Here is a 21,369-nt window from a genome sequence, read left to right on the forward strand (position 1 = left end):
GTTGGTTTCTTGGTGATAATTTTTTTGGTTGTAGTCATGGTCTATTGGTGCAAATGGGGTTTCATTTGAATTTAAAGGGAACTGAAAAAATTGACTTTAAGGTGTGCTTTTAATTGATGTTATCTTTAAAACTTATTTCGTCCACATCACTTTGAATTCAAAGGAAAATTATGTGAATAACCTTAAAGATATAATGATGCCAATGCCTAACTTTGTCTTGCACTTACAAAAGTAGACCACTAAGCACACTTGAGGATTGCAAAGTTGTTTGGCCTTAAAGTTTACTTTTTACATCAAGTAAATTGTAAGGACTTCAAACTCTTTTGATAAACGATGGGATCTCAAAGTGTTTATATTTAGTTTCTAAATTTTTATTCAAAACATAACACTTCTCTTACTTTTGATTTTATGCTCTTGTCTTGTTTGTTTGTTATGTCAAAATGGTTGGCAACAAGTCCTTTATATAAACTTGTAAGTATCTCTATTTTAAGGACACAACTTTTTCAATAAGGTACTTCAATGTCTTAAAAACACCTCTACATGTTGCGGGACACAACTTTAAGATATATGTCACAATCGGCGAATCCATGACTAGTCTAGTTCGATTGGACCATTAAGTCAACAACACAAAAACACGCCACACACTGAGATGAGATGCGAATCAATCATGGGGCAATATGGCACACAAACTCGATGTCAACCATTATTAGACCAGCATTGATTGGGGGTTTCGGGATGCATAATACGCCTGCAACGTTGAGGCGCACAAGTAGGGTGCAAACAAACAAGCCATGTACAGTAGTGTAGAACAACAAGCTTGGTGTGACAGCCCAGCGTGCTAGGCCCGTGCACACACAAGACACACATGCTGAGCGCGCAAGAGCCGCACACATGAGCGCTATGCATAAGGTAAATGCACACATGGGTGACGTGTTTATGGAAACTATGTATGTGTTCACTCACCAAGAAGCTTCAAACTAGAGGGTTGCGCAAACATAGCTCACACACTAAAAGGTCATGTGTGTACAAGCCACACTCTAGAAAGTCACGTGCATCATGGGGTCACACCAAAAGGCCTCGCATACAAAAGGACCGCGCACTAATGGGCTACAAGACAGAGAGCCTGATGGGAAAGGCACAGCCATACATCACAATGCAAATAATGAAAATAAAACAAAAATTACGAACACAGTTGAATAACAATTAAAACCAACCTTTCCACTAAAAGTCACTTTCATGATTTTTGGATGATATGTACTGCAACAAAATAAAGATGTGATTTGGTCATTACCTTGGCTACAAAGGAAAGCTTGATTCCTTGTACAAACTCCACTAAAACAAGCCCTCCAAAAGACCTCACACCAAGCCCAACTGTTGTAAACCAAAGCTGTCCAAGAAATTCTTGAGTAGCCTCTAACTAGTGTTGAATGGTGGCTCAATTTTTTTGGATAAGTAGCTTAAGCAAGGTATTTATACCATGGACCAATTTTAGCCCTAATTACTTTTCCATGTAATTGGTAATTGGTCTTCACTCTTAATTAAACTTTTTTAATTAAGTTCAATAAAAGTTCATAACTTCTAGTTTTGATGAAGTCCAACTTAATCACCTTTCCTAATTTAATCTCAAAATTCACCTTTTATGTATGGCCCATTAGGCTTTTAACATGTTAGCAATGACCTTAAAATGTAATTTGTAAATTAAATTTAGGATTAGCTAGATTCAAACTACATTGAATTTATCATTGATCACATCAACCACTTTATGATCATAGACCATGAATGAGATCTAGCAATCTATCATGGCCACCCAAATATTAAAAGAGTCAAGATGGTTTGACTCAATTTTTCAATGATTAGTCTCTCAGTGCAATTCAATCCTTTCATCATGTATCTCAAAAAGCTTAGAAGTACGGTGCAATGTCAACTACTAAACCTTCAAGTTAGTCATGACACTAATTAAGTATCATGTATTTTAGGAAACTCATTTCCTAAAATCCATTGCGCTCTGGCCAGAGTCTTTATGTAAGCTAACTCAATGCATAAACAGTCGAGATACATCTCCTTAATCACTAAGAGTGATGAATCCTATCTTGACCACTCATTTGCCTTTATGTGCTTCATGGTATACCCAACGTTCATTCTTTTAAGCATCCTTGTTTAGGACCCAAAAAGATGAAGTCAAAGCGTAGCACTCCATACACAAGACAACTTGGTGTCTCAAGTCTAAGGATCACTTACACAACTATCACATAAGGATATATGTCATTGACACTATAGTGAAATACCAAATGGAATTTTCAGGTCAGGTCATGTTCCATGAACTTGTTCCTAAAACAAGCACTTATATTCTAATTCCAAGTATCCCTATACTTCAACTTAAAAGATCAGTTACTTACTTCCAAAGTAAAAAACAAAAAATGTACCAATCTTTAAGCATCATTAATGTCCAATCTCAATGATACATCGACTAGGAATAATTTAAAGATTGTGCTTTAATACATAGGAATCTCATAACTGTAACACATTACAATTCCCTTGCAAGGCATGTTAATCTCATGGACTTCATCAAATAGACTTACAAGTATAGTCTTATTGATGAAGGAAAACCTCTAATCATTCGACATGAATGATATGATTACATGATTAGATCTAGGCCTTGACCAATCCGATTGGCTATAAGGCTCATTCCAACAAGGCCACATATCAGTGGGCCACATACATGCTGTTTTTTACGAACTTGCGATGTGGGTCGCGTGTAAGGAAACAGCATGCATGAGGGCTGTGCATCAACAGCCCACATACAAAAGGATTGCCCGTATGAAGGTGATCTATTAACTGCAAAGAAGTGGCGGCTAAGTAGTCCAAGGTTTAGACTAAATTTGTTCTATTAAGCATAGAACACTATCCTTATTTACGTTTCCTTTTATATTATTTAATTTACTTGCACTTCAAGTTGTTTTAGAATTTTCCTAGGTTTAGGATGGGTTATCACACTATAAATAACCTCTTAGGTTTTCTTTATTTGGCACCAAGTTGCCAACCAAGCTAGTTAGAAAGCTACTAAGCCATTAGCTTTAGGTTTAGTATTTTGTTTACTTCTGAGGAATAATACAATTATTGTTTTTCCCATTCCTTCTTCAATTGTCTTATGCTTTCATATATTTATGTTTTCACATCATTATTACAAGTTAGGCTTACTTAGTCTTCATACACAAGGCTTAAGTGTCGCATGAATCTTGGCTATAGTTCCAAGCCAGTAATAATATAGGTATTGTTCCAATAATTACCTTATAAAAGGAGAATCATTCATACCATAAGATATCACTTTTGAGCTACAATATAAAAAGATAAATTTTCATATCCAAACTTTTGAGTAGTGGTGTTTTTGAATTGTTTCATAACCTTTGGATTTATAAGTGTTTTTCTAAATGTCATTTTACCAAGAAACATAACTTTTGATATGAAAACCCACTTATAATTTAATAGTTACACTATGTCATACTATGTCACATAACCTTTTAATTGATGTGACTTCCCAATATTCACAACTTTTCATATGACAAAACAAAATTTTTCATATGAAAAGACATAACTTTTAATTTTGAAAATACACCAACATGGTGGTGCATGGAGATCAAAGAAGGGAGAGATAGGCAAAGAAAGGGAAGAAAAACAACCATTATGCTTTTGATATCAACAAAGAAAGAACAAGAGGAAGCGAAAGGACAAAATAGAAAAAAAAAAGGAAAACAATTAAAAAATTATACCTAGTTTAATTAGAATATTATTACTTAATTTTTTATATTTTTTCACTTCAAAATTATGAGTTTTTTTAATTGTTAATAAAATAATTTTGAACAATTTTTTTTATTTTTTTATTTTTTCATCTTTATGTGTCTTTTTTTATCTTCTTTTTCTATGGAAAGTAAAGCAACCCGAGAGAAGAGATAAGAGAGTTGTAGCACCAAGCACAACTCCAAGGATCGGAAAAATTGTTGACAGTTTCTTATTTCTTCAGCTATTCTGTAACCTGGGGCCCTGTTCAGGAGATATACGACTCGCCAAAGGGTTTGAGTTAGGTCCTGCTAGAATGCCTTGAGAATTGTTCAACTTGAAAATCTCTATCCCGTTCAAGATTGCATCAACAAATTTTGGAGTTGAATCCATGTTAGGGAGCAAGGCTAGCCACAGTTGCTACTTTGTTGCGAATATCACATAATCTTTGTACATAGGAATCCCAAACCCACCAGTCTGTTTTAACAAATCAATTTGTCTCTCAGCCGTCTAATTATTAAAAAATATATCAAACACACGCTGATTTGATTTTTTGATCTCTGGGGTCTCACAAAAATGCAACCTGAGAAGGTAAGAGAATCGCACATCAACATGGAAGATCCAAGTGAGGTTGTAATTGAGATTAATGTGAGAATCTACAGCCATAGTACGCTTAGTGGCATAGACATTCAATGGTGCAGTGTAAGCCGGTATCCTTGGCGTGTATTTGATCGAATCGTTAAGGAAAGATTGTACAGTCCCAATTGCAGCCCCGTAGATATAAGCCCCATCTTGGGACCATGTTCGATACATACTGGTATCTTCTATGTTGCTGATCTCCTGTCCCCCAACATTTAGCCGATAAAGAGTCTCAAGATTGGTGGTATTTTGCAAAAGAAAGGAAGAGCCATAGCCAACTAAAGTCGGTTAGGTATCATCACTGCGCATGTAGAGGCTACTTGGCTTGGAAACAATTTCGATGCCATTAATGAAAGCATAAGTGTTGGGAGATGGTACAAAGGTTAGGCTTAGCATCTGATTGCCTTATACGGTAATAATGTATTTTTTGATGAAGTGGGAAATTGGAGGTCTTGTAGCGGAAGCGGTTAAATAGGCACTGAAATTGCTTAAGAGAGTGTAATTATTAGCATTGACAGAGAAGAAAGAAGTGGTGATATTGATACAGGGAAGTTGTAGGTGAATTCAGAGCAAAATATACGTGTAGTCATGTATGGAATTCTAGTGACAGAGTCCTATTTAGAGGCTATGGAAACAAAAAATGCATGTTCCCTGTTAGAGGTAGAAAATTTTGAGTGATCATAATCAGCTTCCCAGCTGCGACCATCTAATGAAGTTGTTGTCGATTGTGCACCACAATCAAAGAGTATATTATCTGTAGGAATGTATGGAGGAAAGTTTTCGACGGCTATAGAGGAAGAGATGAAGAAAAGAGATGACGTAGATGACCAAGGTTAACATTGTATTGAATGTTGAAGCCGTTGCTTCCTTAAGAGAAGTTACAGTTTGTGACAATCAAGGTGATGATAACCCTAATAGACAAAAGTAGTTTCGGACTGAAGGAAAATCGATTGAAAAACACAATGTACAGTAATATGAATTTCCATAGAGTAGTATAGAGCAAGATGAGAATAGGGAATAAAATTTTTGATCAAAACCAGCTCACTACATCATTTCAGTTTTTGGTATATATAGTGACTCATGCCTCGTGATTACCATTCCTTCCTCAAAACTCGGATCTATGATGAGCACAGAAAACAAGAGAAAACAGTTGAGCATAGAAATCAAGACCTTGTTTCTGGTGCCAGCAACGGTCCTTAACGCCCAGAGAAAAAAATAATTAACACATGATCTTTAAACAACAGCAAATAAAACGACACACAGCTAAGTCGTATGACTAAGTTGTTAATAACATAACAAAATTAAAACTACACTATAAGCAGCGTTTTAATTAACATAAAAAAACCAAGCTTCAAACAATGCCGTATAGACACCCTTTCTTTTCTTCTTTAGCTCTGCTGATTGGTGCCTTTATTTGAATCTTTACGTGCTAGAATCATAAACTTCAACAGACCTTCTTGATTCCAGTAGGATAAACACCCAACTTGTCTTTAAGAAATTTAAATCGATCAGCATTTAAGCCCTTAGTAAAGATGTCTGCCACTTGATCACCAGTGTAATAGTATTCAATCTGAATTTCACCTTCTTTAACAGCATCTCTCAATGCATGAAACTTCACCCTTATGTGCTTTGTTCTGCTGTATTGGACTGGATTTCTAACAATGGCCATGGCAGACTGATTATCAACTCTTATCAGAGTACCTTTTTCTTGAGGAAAATTCAAGTCTGCAAGAACCTTTCTTAGCCACAAGGCATGATTAGTAGCTGAAGCAGTGGCTATGTATTTTGCTTCAGCTGATGCTTGAGCAACTACCTCCTATTTCCTTGAACTCCATGTAAACACACCACTTCTAAAGGAAAAACAATACCCTGTAGTATTTTTTGAATTATCAACCGATCCAGCCCAGTCAATATCAGTGAATCCTTGCAAATCACAGCTTTCAAACTTCAGAAACCTTAAACCATCACTTGCAGTACCTTTCACATACCTCCAGATACGTTTGGCTGCAGTGAAATGATGAACTGATGGAGCTTGCATGAATCTGGATAAGAGGTTTGTAGCAAACATCACATCTAGTCTGGTAGCAGCTAAGTACAACAATGAGCTAATGATACTTTTGTAAAGAGTTTCATTTGCCTTTTCTACACCATCATCAATACAAAATCTGCTTCTAGTAGTTAAAGGTGTTCTAACAGCTTTATAGTAATCCATTCTAAACTTTTTTAGAAGATCCTGAGCATATTTGGATGGATGCACAAAAATCTGTCTTGCTGACTGCTCAAACTCCATCCCAAGAAAATAAGTCATAAGCCCCAAATCAGTCATCTCAAATACCTTCAACATATCAGCCTTGAATTCTATTAAACAATCACTATTTGGACCAGTTATTAATAGGTCATCCACATAAACAGCAACAATAAGCTTTACTGAATCATCATCTTTCTTAACATATAGGGTGGCTTCATTAATGCTTTTTTCAAAACCATGAGTCCTTAGATGATCATCCATCCTTTCATACTAGACTCGAGGAGCCTGTTTGGGGCCATACAAGGCCTTAATCAGCTTACAAACCTTCCCTTCAGCACCTTTTTCTTCAAACCCCTCTAGTTGCTGAACATAGATATCCTCTTTTAGGAAACCATTCAATAAGGCTGATTTGATGTCTAGATGAAAGATTTACCACCCTTCCTTGGTTGACAGGGTAGCAAGTAATCTAATTGTATCATGTCTAGCCACAGGTGCAAAAGTCTCCAAGTAATCTACTCCATAAACTTGTGCAAACCCTTTCACACTAGTCTAGCCTTGTGCTTGTTCATAGAACCATCTGGATTTAGCTTTGTCCTGAAGATCCACTTAACATTTATCACATTTTGATTTGAAGGTCTATCAACCAATATCCATGTATTATTCTTTTTAATAATCCCAATTTCAACTTCCATAGTAGCTCTTCAATGTTTTTCCTTAGCTACTTCAGCAAAGTTGAAGGGCACAGCTATAGCAACATTGCACCTACTATAAATCTCTTGCAATGATTGAGTCCTTTTAATAGATAGTCTCTCATCCTTTATGTGAAGTGAATCATCATCATCATTATCCACTTGAAGATCAGTAGCAGTTGTCATTTTCTCAATTCTGTCAGCAGACTCAATTTCTCAATTCCAAAAATGCCCTTCATCAAAATTGACATCTCAACTGATGAAAACCTTTTTAGATTTCACATCATAGAGCCTATATCCCTTAGTTACCTCACTATAACCAATGAAAACAGCAACTGAAGACTTAGCATCAAACTTTGACCTTTTTTCATCTGCAATCTTTGCATAGCACAAGCTACCAAAAGTTCTGAAGTGAGCCACTGAAGGCTTTTGTCCAAACCACAACTCATATGTTGTTTACTATGGTAGAACTCTTGAATAAGTTCTATTTAGTATGTAGTTTGAGGTATTAACTGCCTCTGCCCAGAAACAAGTAGGCATATTCATTTGGTATAGCATACACCTTGCCATTTTTGCAAGTGTCATATTCTTTCTCTCTGCTGTGCCATTTTGTTGAGGGCTATAAGTTACTGTTAGCTGGTGTTGAACTCCACAATCTGCTAAGTATCTCTCAAACTCTGAAGTAGTAAACTCAGTACCATTATCACTTCTCAAGATCTTGATGGTTGAACTTAAGAAGTTTTCCACCAAGGCTTTAAATTAAACAAACTTCTCCATAACATCAGACTTCTGTTTGATAAAATACACCTAGCAGTACTTTGTAAAATCACCAATCAATAAAATGTAGTATCTACTACCATTTAAAGAAGGATTCTTCATTGGTCCACTAAAATCAGCATGTACCAATTCAAGTTTTCCATAAGCTTTCCACTTGCTCACTTTAAGAAAAGATTTCCTAATTTGTTTACCAAGCTTACAAGTTTGATAAAGCTTGTCTTACTTAGTAATGGCAGGTAACCCTTCAAGCAGACCTTTGGATGCCATTAGAGAAAAGGATGAGTAATTAACATGTCCAAGTCTTTTGTGCCAAGTTTCAGATAAATCAGCTTCATTATACAAGGCTAAGTGAGCTGTATCAGCTAAGTTCAGTGGATAGCAATGATTCTTCATTTCTACAGTGAACATTTCTTCTTCATGTGGATCAAAAACTATACAAACCTGATCTTTGAACAATAAGGCATAATGCTCCTCAACTAACTAACCTACATTTAATAGGTTTTGGTTGGCTTCTGGAACATACTGCACATTGTTAATACATTTATATCCTGAAGCTGTTTCAACTTTTACTGTTTCAATTCCAAGAATTTTCAAAAACTTTCCATCACCTATCTTGACTTTAGATTGAAAACTATTATCCAGAGTAATGAAAAGCCCTTTGTTACCTATGAAATGGTGAGAGTAAGCACTATCTAGTAGCCAGATATTAGACTTTTTTGAATCATCCTCCATCTTTGCCATAAACCAAACCTCATTATCATTAACTTCCTATTCTGCTAAAGTTGCCAGAGTTGAAGATTCAGACCTTTTGGCTTTACACACCTTCTCTACATGCCCCATCTGCTAGCATGCCCTATATTAACATTGGGCTTATACCAGCAGTACCTCTCAGAATGATTCTTCTTCTAGCATATAGAACAAGGTGAATGTTTGTCTCTTGAACTTTCCTACTTCGCTCCTCCACTTTTGCTTTTTCCTTTCTGTTCAAACTTCTTTGAACTTCCTCTTTTTACTTTCAGTCCTTTAGTCTTAGCCACTAGAGCACTCTCTACATACTCAGCTCTTATAGCTCTCCTCTGTTCAAGAGCTAGTAGCTTGTTGATGAGCTCATTCACAATTAGCTTAGTTAGATCCTTAGAGTTTTCTAAGGAAGTGATCTTCGATTCAAATTTTTCAGGTAGGCTAATGAGAAATTTAGCTACAATTCTCCTCTCAGTAACCACTTCTCCTAGTAACCTTAGCTCATTAACAATCCTAAGAACTCTATCTGAATATGCTTATACTCCCTCATCATCTCTCATTTTTAGAGTTTTAAACTCTCTAGTAAGATTAATAATCTGATGCATCTTAGTAGTCTCATTGCCCTGAATTACTTCTTGAAGTGTATCCCAAACTAATTTAGGATCTTCAAAATTAATAATCCTAGAAAATCTACTCTCGGATACAGCTAATTGAAGACAGATTAAAACTTTGTACCTTCTAGCGACCTCCTCACTGTGCTGCTTTATTTGGGCAATTGTTGGATTGGCATGACGTTGCACAGGGACTTCACCATTCTCCACTACATCCCAAAGATCAAACGCTTTCAAGTAAGATCTCATTTTCACAGCCCAAACTCTATAAATTTTGCTTGTGAATGTTAGTGGTGTTGATGCTGAAAATCCAGTGGTTGCCATGATACCTTGCTTCAATCACCAATCGGCCAGCGAAAGCAACAAGCCCTTAAGATGAATGCTTTGATACCATGAAGGAAACTCAATTGAAAGACACAATGCATGGTAATATGAATTTCCAGAAAGCAATACAAAGCCAGCTCATTAATTCATTTCAATTTTTGGTATATATAGTGACTCATGCCTTGTGATTACAATTCCTTCCTCAAAACTCGGATCTATGATGAGCACAGAAAACAAGAGAAAACAATTAAGCATAGAAATCAAGACTTTGTTTCTAGTGCTAGCAACGGTACTTAACAACTGGAGAAAAAAATAATTAACACATGATCTTTAAACAATAGCAAATAAAATGACACACAGCTAAGTCGTATGACTAAGCTGTTAATAATAGAACAAAATTAAAACGACACTATAGGCAATGTTTCAATCAACATAAAAAACTAAGCTTCAAACGATGCCATATAGACACCCTTTCTTTTCTTCTTCAGCTCTGCTGACTAGCGCCTTTATTTGAATATTTACTTGTTGGAATCATAAACCTCAACACAAACCCCATATCTGTTTCTCCAATTCCAAAGATCATGCGAAGAAGAAACTGACGTAATTATCAATTTATTGTTTGTGGAGAAATCTGTGTAAACAGAGTAGAGCCAATTACCCTGATTTGAAAAACGAAATGTAATGGAAGATGTGCTCCAATTAGTTAGTAAACGGTGCATGTGATTAGTCAAAGAGAATCGTAGACTTGATAATACTACTAGTTGGAAAGTCTTTGGCTTCACGCAATGACTTTTCAATCTTCATGTCCCATTTTTGGATGTTGGAGTGTTGTTCAATCCATCCTTTTTCTTTTGTTTTGAATTTTCATCTAGTAAAGATTTTTTTAAATTAAAAAATTAACAGCTAAATCAACTACTTCATAATTTAAACGCCATTATTAGTTTAGTCATATAATTGATAACAATGTGATTGGTGATAATGATTTTGAAGAAAAGAATGACATTAGATTGATAACTTGGCTTTGAAATCGATAAGGATGAGATTGAAATTAATACTGAGACAAAATTTATCCCACAAAAATCAATGACGTTAATGAAGTGAAATGTGGTAAGGGTATAAATTAAAGTTGGCATATTATGTGCAATTTTACTTGATCACATTTACAAAGTTCAAAGATTTTCGAAATTAATACATTATTTTATAATAGTAATAATATATTTTCATATATTTATAAGTAAAAAAAAATATTTTTTGACATATTAATAATAAAATTATTTAGACGTCACCAAATTTCACAATCCGAGTTTTAATTTCCACAAAATCAATCTTAATAATAAAACTAACAGTTTTCATGGTCTATTTACTATACACCTCCTTCAAAAGCATGTACTCCATCAATGAGTAAATTTTTCAGAACTGATTTAAGGCCCATATTCATACTTTCTCCCAAACAGCCTATGTCCACATAGTCACACTTGCGAAAATGATAATAATTAAAGTAATAATTAGGAAGATTTATAGAAAAATCCATTTTACCAAATCATCTGAAATGTCAAAATACATTGTCCAAACAAGGCTTGGGAGTAGGGCCCACTCAAGAGTGGGCTTTGTTCTTATTGAAACCCATTTTCCAGCAACAATTCAATTTGATGAATCCCACTTCCGACAACCATACCTCTCCCTCTAGTGATCTGATCGAGACATGCAAGCTAAAATCGGAAAGATCTCACCACATAAAATGATCTTGAATCAAAACCCTACCAAAAATGTCATAGGAAGTTCTAATTTCAGAGGAGCAATTTTGACTATTTATCATCTCTGAATTCAAAATTAAAATCAATATATCTTATTATCTACCTGATCAAATTAAGTGAAACTTGTTTCGTTAAATCCTTAATTTGAGAAGTTTTTAAATGTGTGTTTACAACCAACAAGATTAAACCTTACTCCTTTAATTTGATGATGCTATTGTTCGTATATGCTCTTAAGCCAATTAGGTTGGTCAAGGAATAAATATTGTCAATTAATGCATATTTAATCGTATAATTATATGTCATAGAGTTTTTCCTTCATGTTAGTGTAATAATAAGGAATTATTAAGTACCAATTAGATGAAGCCCATGGAACATAAAAGCCTTGTAAGACAATTGTAAAGTTGTTACAATTATGAGATCACTAAGCATCAAAGCCATGTTCCTAAAATTGTTATTAGTCATTTTATTGTCAAGACAAGGCATTGACAATGCTCAAAGACTGGTACATATTAAGTCTCCTTACTTGGAAAGTAAGCAATCTGTCACGACCCGATTTTCAAGCCATGACCGATGCATGGACTCAATGGACGTAGTCCATTAAGCCCAAGCAAGCCTATCTATATTATTCTGCTCATTATTCCATCAAAGTTACTAAAGTCAGATTTCGTAATTTCGAACCAAAATAATGCTAACCATTTTCGACTCTTAGTGACATACCAATCCAAATATACATACATTGTCTAAAATATACGTCTTAACAATTTACATCAGGTTTGTCTATACATATCAAAAAGAATACTCAATTCCCAGCAGAGAGACTCAGACAAATGTACAGCTACTGAATGCCGAGACACCTACCAAGGGTCAAATATACGAAGACACCTCAACCTAGTTACCAGCTACCTCTTGATCTGAAAACATGAAGTTGAAAACGATGAGTATAAACCCAATGAGTGAACATATGAAGGGAACAAGCAATATAATAAGGAAAAATTTGAAATCATAATGCACTTATTTGAAAACGATGCACTTTAGCTTAAGTCCTTATTAAAGCCCTCAATTGAACCCTTGGTTGATAAATCATGTGACGATAGAGAATTCATATTCAACATGAAATTGGAGAAATGGAAAATATGGCAAAAACCCGCCAAATGATAAGCAGAACAGAAAGTTTCATTCTCGCTACAACGAGAAACAGAGCATCAAGAAAGACTTCCTTTCATCCCAAATAAACCATTTCACTGTAATGCAAATCAATTTGGAACACTAAAAAAAATGCTCAAGGTTCAGCAAGCAGGATTCCACATACATTATAGTCACACATGTTATTCATAAAATATTTATTGCATTAATACATGTGAACATATGCAAACATATATGTATATATATACATCCACCGCCTCCCCAGCTCATGTGCATCCCCCCACATCGTGCACATAGCTGGAGTCATCGTGTGCATCCCACCACATCATGCACATCTAAGGCCGTCGTGTACATCCCTCTACATTGTGCACACGGGCAATATCATCATCCGCTTACCTCACCACTGTCATTACCAGTATGTGCATCCCCCTACATCGTGCACACACACGGTTATATCCATTACACAATATTATTTACCAATGTACTATACATATATATATATATATATCAACATTATACCAAAACACATGGATTCATCGCACTTTCCATTTTAAAACATAAAAACATTTCAAAAGGGCTTATTTCCAGGAACTTTTTTTTTTGAAAGAGAATTGGATAAATCATTCAAAATATTTGTCCAAATACATTCACATATCCCAAAACAATTTTGAAATGCAAGTTCACTCACCTGTCTTTGTTGATTCTTAAAGCAGGTCCAACTTCCACTAATGCCCCAAATGGTGATGTGGGGTTTCGGTGGAGCCTATCACACATTAACATCACAATCAACTCAATCACATAACTATAATTCTAAAAGCTATCTCCTAAATCATGTTCCACTAATTATTCCTAACTAGCTTCTAACTACCATCAAGTGGCTATTTATTTGCACTATTATAATCACACCAAAATGAATAAACTACCTCAACTACAAAACACTCATAAATCTAACTATTAATCATTCTCAACAACTAAAATATCAACTCAATTTCAATGCTCACTTTGCTAGATTTACAATTGAATATCTCCTTAAGAATCCCCAAACTATTATAGAAGGTCTTTCTTCCTTTCTCTAAAACCCTAATTAGTGAGATAAAGTATTGATCTAAGACATTTCAAGGGTTTTAAGGTGAAAGAGTGAAAGAGCATAAGAGGTTCTATAAAAAAAAATGCACAAAAGCATGAGAATGAAGGCTAACTTGAGAGAGTTATGGAAGCTTGAAGAGTACTCCCATAGAAGGTGAAGAAATGTGAGATGGGAAGAAGAAGAAGATGATGAAGTGCTGGAAATCTGAGGAAGGTGCTAGAGAATGAAGATATTTATAGTTAAAGTTTATCCAATTGTTCATGAAATTACAATAATGCCCTTAGAAATGCCACTTGTCCTCATCTTGTTCTTATGCAATCTTTTACTCTTTTAACATTAGGGAAAGGTCCAAAATCCTCTAAAAAAGGTCCTTTAAGTAGCCCCCAAAAGTCCTACCTTCAAAAACCCAAAAATCTTGTTATTTGTGAAATTTAGGGTGAGGGTCGTTGCTCTCAATTTCCAGTGCCGCGGCGTTCAAACATTTTGCCAATTTCTGTTCTTCTAGCACAGTCATTTCACTTCGACAAAGATTTTAACCACCTTCCCGCTAGAATTGGGAAAAGTGGTAAACATCAAAGTTGTAGCCTTGCCTTTTAACTTTCTAATGGTCAAAAAATGATGTTATTTGAACTTCTATAGTGGGAGATGTACTAGAAAAATCTAAATATATGCAAATAGGGCTACTGTTCATTATGCACCTTTCTTCACTAATTAAAATTATTTTTGATCCTACTCCTATAACGATATAAAATAATTATAAGTAACGTAAAACTAGCATCATTAGCTCAAATTAAACCTTTAAACATAAGTTTCACCTCGAGTTACGCGTCTATGAAGGTCGAGGTTTCACACAATCAATCTCATAGATTGAAGTATATGTGATACTTGAGGATAACATGTGGGTGCTTGTTAAAAAACAAGTTCACTGAACATGACCTGCTATGAGAACTCCATTTGGTATTTCACTCAAGTGTCTATGGAATATGTTCTCATGTGATAGTCATGTAACTAGTCTTTAGCCTTGAGACACCAAATCATCTTGTACGGGGAATGGCATACTTTGATTTCACCTCTATGGGTTTGGAAGCAACCAGATGCCTAAACAGGGTGTTTTTGGGTATAGTATGAAGCATGTGAAGGTGAATGAGTGGTCAAGAGAAGATTCATCACCCCAAGTGATATAAGGAATTTATCTCACTTATTCTCAATTCTTGATTAACTTGTATGAAGTCTTTGACCAAAATATAATGAATTTGAGAAAAGTTAGTTTCCTAAATTCATAAGATTAGTAATGAATTATGAGAACTAATATGGAATGTCATAAGTTGACACCGAGCCATGCTTAATGACATATCTGAGATATTTGATAAAAGAACCGTATTACGCTGAAAGGCTTATCACTGAAGGGATTTGTCAAATTCTTTAATTGACTCTCTAACATTTGTGTAGTTATGATATATTGCTAGATGCTGCTCATAATCTATAAATATAAATCAATTATCAAATTGATATTTGATTAGGATTTATATTTATTGCTAACATGTTAGAAACCTAATGGGTCATACACATTAAGCGACATGATTGAGATTAAATAAGGATAATTAATTACGTTGGACTTAATTAGAATAGACCAAAATAAAGTGAGAAATTAATTAAGTTCACAGAGACTTAATTAAATTAAAATACAACTGTTGTATTTAGGGTTACAATTTAATTTGGCTATATAAATATATTATGTTAGCAAACTAAAACTCTAAACCTTCACCCACTTCTTAAATGTTTCATAACATAAGAAAAGAAAAATAGTTTTATTTGTTTGACAAAAATAAGATTCGGCAAGAACTTTTGGTCTTTTTGTTTTAGAAATAAAACTTGCTAGCACAAGTAAAAAATCCTACCTTTGAGAAGGTCTTCTTCGGTCATTGTGTAGATTATTGTTAAAGGTCAAACACTTTGGTGGCTAAAGATTTGACAAATCTTAAAAGTAAAGAAGTAAAGATTTTGATTTAATTGGCTATTGATTACAATATCTAGAGTAAGGTATGTAACTTTTAAACTTATGAATTTTCATAATTAATTTGAAAGTTATATGAAAAACATAAATATTGATCCTGTAGAATTCGACTGTTTCTCTGATTAAATACTAGTTTATTTTTTCACTACGTTATAATTTTAATTTCTTTATTGTTTTCTAATTTGAGTATGAAGTCGAATCCCAGTAGCTATCTCTCAACTGTTATCTTTCTTCCAAATTTCTAGATTTCCTCTTCTCTCTGTTGCTTTTTTTTTTTTTTTTGGTTGTAAGGTTGATACCGAGAGCATTTTGTCTTTTGCATTTAGACCACTCTAAGATTTGTATATGCAGATAAGCCCTTCGTGCAATATTAACCATTAATTACCCTAGGACAACATAATTATATAAAAATGGGGTGTTACAAAAGACCATTAAAAAAGGTTGAGTAGCAGGACCTTATAACATCCGTCCCTTTCTCCCTTCTTTTGCTCTAATTTAAACTTAAATCGTTAGAATTATCATTCTTAGAAATTGATGCTATTGATGTTCACATGGCATTTCTTGGTGGCTAGTCTTTGTGGGGGACCATACATCTTTGGCAATATCTACCTCATCATTATCCCCAACAGAATAAAAATTTAAAAAGAAAAAAAGACCATGATTATTGATTACGTAGGTAATTGGATTGTGACTAAATTATATAGCAAATTCACATGTATACACCATTAATTGTAAGAATTGAAATATAAGAGTATATATGTACCATCCAAACTGTCGTTTGGAAAGTTGAAGTCCTCAGTCTTCTTCTCTCTTTATCCTTTTCGTTTTTACGTTTTCTTAGAACCACTAGTCAATCTAGCAAGCTCTACAGTTGAAGGGAAAATGATGAGATCTGATAAACTGAAGAACCCAGGGCTTAGCTTTGCTTTAGCAGTCCTACTGATTTTACTCAACACCATTGTTTCCCAAGCAGCTTTGATCAGTAGGGACAGCTCAAGCTCGACCAAAGCAAACATTGCTGAGTACATTGGAGAAGAAGAGTTCTTGATGGAGTCTGGTGCTGGAGTGAATGCAAGGCTTCTTGCATCCAATTATATAAGCTATGAGTCTTTGCAGAAGGGACAACCTTTTCCAGGAGACAAGTACGCTATAGCCCTCAATAAGGACAACAGGGGTTGCCAGATATATGACAAGTGCCGCCAAGGTAAGAAGTGAATGATCTTGTTGTATCTATTATGTGGCTTCAAGTTCACAATAACAGAAAACCATTCTGTTTCCTTTTACTATCTGTGTTAATGTCCTGTTGTTGCTGTTTTTTTTCCCCTGCTTTTCATCTGGATTACTTTAATGTTCTTCCGCTTTCAATCTGGTAAATTTCAGACCAGATTCTAAATAACAACGCATGGATTCAGTTCATCTTAAATGTGAATCATTCTCCTGATTTGTGCTTGATTATGCAGTTTCTATGTATGTTCTTTAATTTGCTGTTCTGTTTGGATCTGCCGCCTGTGTACTTAATTGTTGCAGCAGGCTTGTCCTTCTTTACTCAGATATTCATGAAATTCATCATTCATACGAAAAAGAAACACAAGTTCATAAGATCTCCAGAGATCTTAATTTTTTTTTCTTTTTTACAAAAAGACAAGCAGACATGTTATTTCCTGGATATAAAATTACCTGAAAATGCTGTAACATAGATATGTGAGTTTATTTCACCATTTGCAACTAGAACAATTATTGATGGGTTATATTTGGATTAATTACATATTTGGCAGTTAAATTATAATGACATTATTGATTTGACAATTGATGTTTAAAACTTTACAATCAGATATTTAAATTTTACTTTTATAAAACAATTTGTACTTTTGACTAAATCCTCCGTGAAAATAGATAATCAAGCAAAAAGATCAATAAAAATAAGACACGTGTCTAAAAATATCAGGTTATTTTATTTTTATTTTTTAAAAATTAAAAATAATAAAAAGAGAAAATGAAAATAGTTTTCCATTTTGTTCATTTTCCAATTTTATAAGTGAATTCTTTAGAAAAAGACTTAGAGGATCTTTCTTTTAATTAATAATTTTCTGATTATATATTATATTCTTGATTTTATATGACTCCAAACGCTTTATGATACTTTCAAAGTCAAATTTAATAATCGGTCTAATTGAACTAAAGAAAGAATCGCAAGCTACAATTATTCAAGTTTTATTTATCAACAAGTGAGAGTACGTATTCTACATAAATAAATAAATGAAATTATCATGATACTTGTAAATTTTTTTCGTATGCAACTTTTATTAATATTAGACATCAATTATGGTTTTTCTTTCTATTTTACATTCTCCTTTCATATTCATCTTCAAATTCGATATTCGATATGAATTTTGTGAACAAATTGAGCTATTACTTACTAATTTTCATTTATTAAAATATTTTAATAAATTTTTGAAATTCATATACGTGACAAATCTAATTGTAACTTGATGTTCTGAATTTTTATTTCCTAAGAAAAGTTTTTACAATTAAAGTACGACAACATCTTTCATCAAAGAAAGGTACGATACACCCCTGTCTATTTGACATTGTCATCCTTTGAATCCAAACTCTCTGAGAGAAGATTATTAGAACTTGCGATACTGAAGTCACCTATAGCAAAACTATAACCATCACTGCACATGGTGCTCCTTGATTTTGAAACTTGTTCACTTGACCCACTAAATATCTCATCATCGGTGGAAACAACCTCTTTCCCCTCACTTTTTTGAACCTTCTTCATCCCATCATTAGTCTTCTCTGTAGTGTCCTGAAGCTGCGAAGCAAATTCAAGGCTCCAAACTACATCACTCATTGTTGGCCTTTCAATTGCTTTGTCACTTACACAACTCTTAGCAATCTCACCAAACTTCTTCAAACACTCAGGTGCAATCTCACCTGTCAAATATGGGTCTATAATTTGATCAAGGGTTCCCCTTTGACAACAAATGCGACCCCAATTTGCCAAGCTAACTTGCTGCTTTGGCAAGTTTTGGATTACAGGTGGCCTAGCACATAGTGCCTCAAACAACACCACACCAAATGAGTACACATCAGATTTCTCAGTCAGTTGCTGCCTAAGATAGTATTCTGGATCTAAGTACCCGAAACTACCCTTTACCACAGTGCTGACATGGGTTTGGGACATGCTGGTGGGACCCAATTTGGACAACCCAAAGTCTGAGACTCTAGCAACATAATTCTCGTCCAACAAAATGTTGGACGATTTCACATCACGATGAATGATACTTTGCTTCGCATCTCTATGAAGATATTGCAGTCCACGGGCAGCTCCAAGGCAAATTTCAAGCCTTAACTTCCATGATAATGGAGGATTATCAGTATTGTAAAGATGATCACGGAGGTTACCATAGGGCATGTACTCGTATACAAGTATCATCTCGCCTTGATCATCACAGTAGCCAATTAAAGACACGAGATGAAAATGCCTGAGTTGGGAGAGCATTGCTATTTCTGTTTGGAATTCGTGGACCCCTTGTTTTGATGAGGGATTTAGCCGTTTGATTGCTGCGGGGGTGGCACCACCAGCAATGAAACCTTTGTAGACATTGCCAAATCCTCCAGTGCCTATTAGAAACTGTTCATCGAAATTATGAGTGGCTGCTTTGATCTCAACAATTGAGAAGCGACGGCAAAGATCAGAGGGGAGTAACGAGGAAGTGTCTTCAGGTTTAGTGAACTCTGAAGAGAGAGATATTGAGTCCTTCGCTCTTCTTTTTCTATGGAAAATAAAGCAACCCGAGAGAAGAGATAGGAGAGTTGTAGCACCAAGCACAGCTCCAAGGATCGGAAAAATTGTTGACAGTTTCTTATTTCTTGAGCTTTTCGGTACCCTGGGCCCCTGCTCAGGAGATATAGGACTTGCCAAAGGGTCTGGGTTAGGCCCTGCTAGAATGCCTTGAGAATTGTTCAGCTTGAAAATCTCTATCCCGTTCAAGATGGCATCAGCAAATTTTGGAGTTGAATCCATGTTAGGGTGCAAGGCTAGCCACAGTTGCTGCGTTGTTGCAAATATCACATAATCTCTGTACATAGGAATCCCAGAGCCACCGGTCTGTTTAAACAAATCAATTTGTCTCTCAGCCGTCTGATTATTAATAAATATATCAAACACACGCTGATTTGATTTTTTGATCTCCGGAGTCTCACAAAAATGCAACCTGACAAGGTAAGAGAATCGCATATCAACATGGAAGATCCAAGTGAGGTTGTAAATGAGATTAATGTGCGAATCTACAGACATGGTACGCTCAGTGGCATATACATTCACTGGTGCAGTGTAAGCCGGTATCTTTGGCGTGTATTTGATCGGATCGTTAAGGAAAGATTGTACAGTCCCAACTGCGGCCCCGTCGATATACGCCCCATCTTGGGACCATGTTCGATACATACCGGTATCTTCTATGTTGCGGATCTCCTGTCCCCCAACATTTAGCCGATAAAGAGTCAAGATTGGTGGTATTTTGCAAAAGAAAGGAAAAACCATAGCCAACTAAAGTCGGTTGGTCATCGTCACCACGCATGTAGAGGCTGCTTGGCATGGAAACAATTTCGATGCCATTAATGAAAGCATAAGAGTTGGGAGATGGTACAAAGGTTAGGCTCAGCATCTGATTGCCCCATACGGTAATAATGTATTCTTTGATGAAGTGGGAAATTGGAGGTCTTGTAGCGGAAGCGGTTAAATAGGCACTGAAATTGCTCAAGAGAGTGCTATTATTGGCATTGACAGAGAAGAAAGAAGTGGTGATATTTAGGCCGGGGAATTCAGCTGAATAGAAGTAGAGACGGAGAAACTTTGGGCCAGGCGATACAGGGAAGTTGTAGGTGAATTCAGAGCGAAATATACGTGCAGTCATGTATGGAATTCTGGTGACAGAGGAGTCCTGTTGGGAGGCTGTGGAAACAAAAGATGCATTTTCCCTGTTAGGGGCAGAAAATTTTGAGTGATCAGAATCGGCTTCCCAGCTGCGGCCATCAGATGAAGTTGTGTTCGATTGTGCACCACAATCAAGGAGTATATTATCTGTAGGAATGTATGGAGGCGAGTTTTCGACCGCGGCTATGTGGAGGAGGAGATGGAGAAAAGAGATGATGTAGGTGACCAAGGTTAACATTGTATTCAATGTTGAAGGTGTTGCTACTTTCAGAGAAGTTACAGTTTGTGACAGTCAGGGTGCTGATAACCCCAACGGATAGAAGAAGTTTCGGTCGTACCCGTGTCTGTCTCTCCAATTCCAGGGATCATTCCAAGAAGAAGACCGACATATTTACCAAAATATTTAATTTGTTTGTGGAGAAATCTGTGTAAGTAGAATAGAGCCAATTACCTTGACATTGAAAAACGAAGTGTAACGGAAGCTGTGCTCCAAGTGGTAAGGAAAAGGATGTATGCGATTAATCAAAGAGAATCGTAGAGTTGATAATACTACCAGTTGGAAAGTCTTTGGCTTCACGCAATGACTTTTCAATCTTTCATGTCCCACTTTTGGATGTTGGAGTGTTGTT

At 35.4% G+C, this 21,369-nt stretch overlaps 1 protein-coding gene and 1 pseudogene across 1 annotated transcript; both read right to left on the minus strand.

Moving 5' to 3' along the window:
* Nucleotides 1–3,903: 3,903 nt before the first annotated feature.
* Nucleotides 3,904–5,253, minus strand: LOC148763216 (putative receptor-like protein kinase At5g39000 pseudogene; annotated as a pseudogene).
* Nucleotides 5,254–18,277: 13,024 nt separating this feature from the next.
* On the minus strand, nucleotides 18,278–20,492 carry LOC18601719 (putative receptor-like protein kinase At5g39000). The gene is made up of 2 exons (XM_018119270.2): nucleotides 20,103–20,492; nucleotides 18,278–20,021 (listed from the first exon to the last, which is right to left on the minus strand). The coding sequence occupies exons 1-2, from the start codon at nucleotides 20,345–20,347 to the stop codon at nucleotides 18,380–18,382; spliced, it is 1,887 nt and encodes a 628-aa protein (XP_017974759.2). The 5' UTR covers nucleotides 20,348–20,492; the 3' UTR covers nucleotides 18,278–18,379.
* Between the last annotated feature and the right edge of the window lie 877 nt (nucleotides 20,493–21,369).

Source organism: Theobroma cacao, chromosome 4, assembly GCF_053813885.1.
Source record: "Theobroma cacao isolate CCN51 chromosome 4, ASM5381388v1, whole genome shotgun sequence".
NCBI classification, from domain to species: domain Eukaryota; kingdom Viridiplantae; phylum Streptophyta; class Magnoliopsida; order Malvales; family Malvaceae; genus Theobroma; species Theobroma cacao.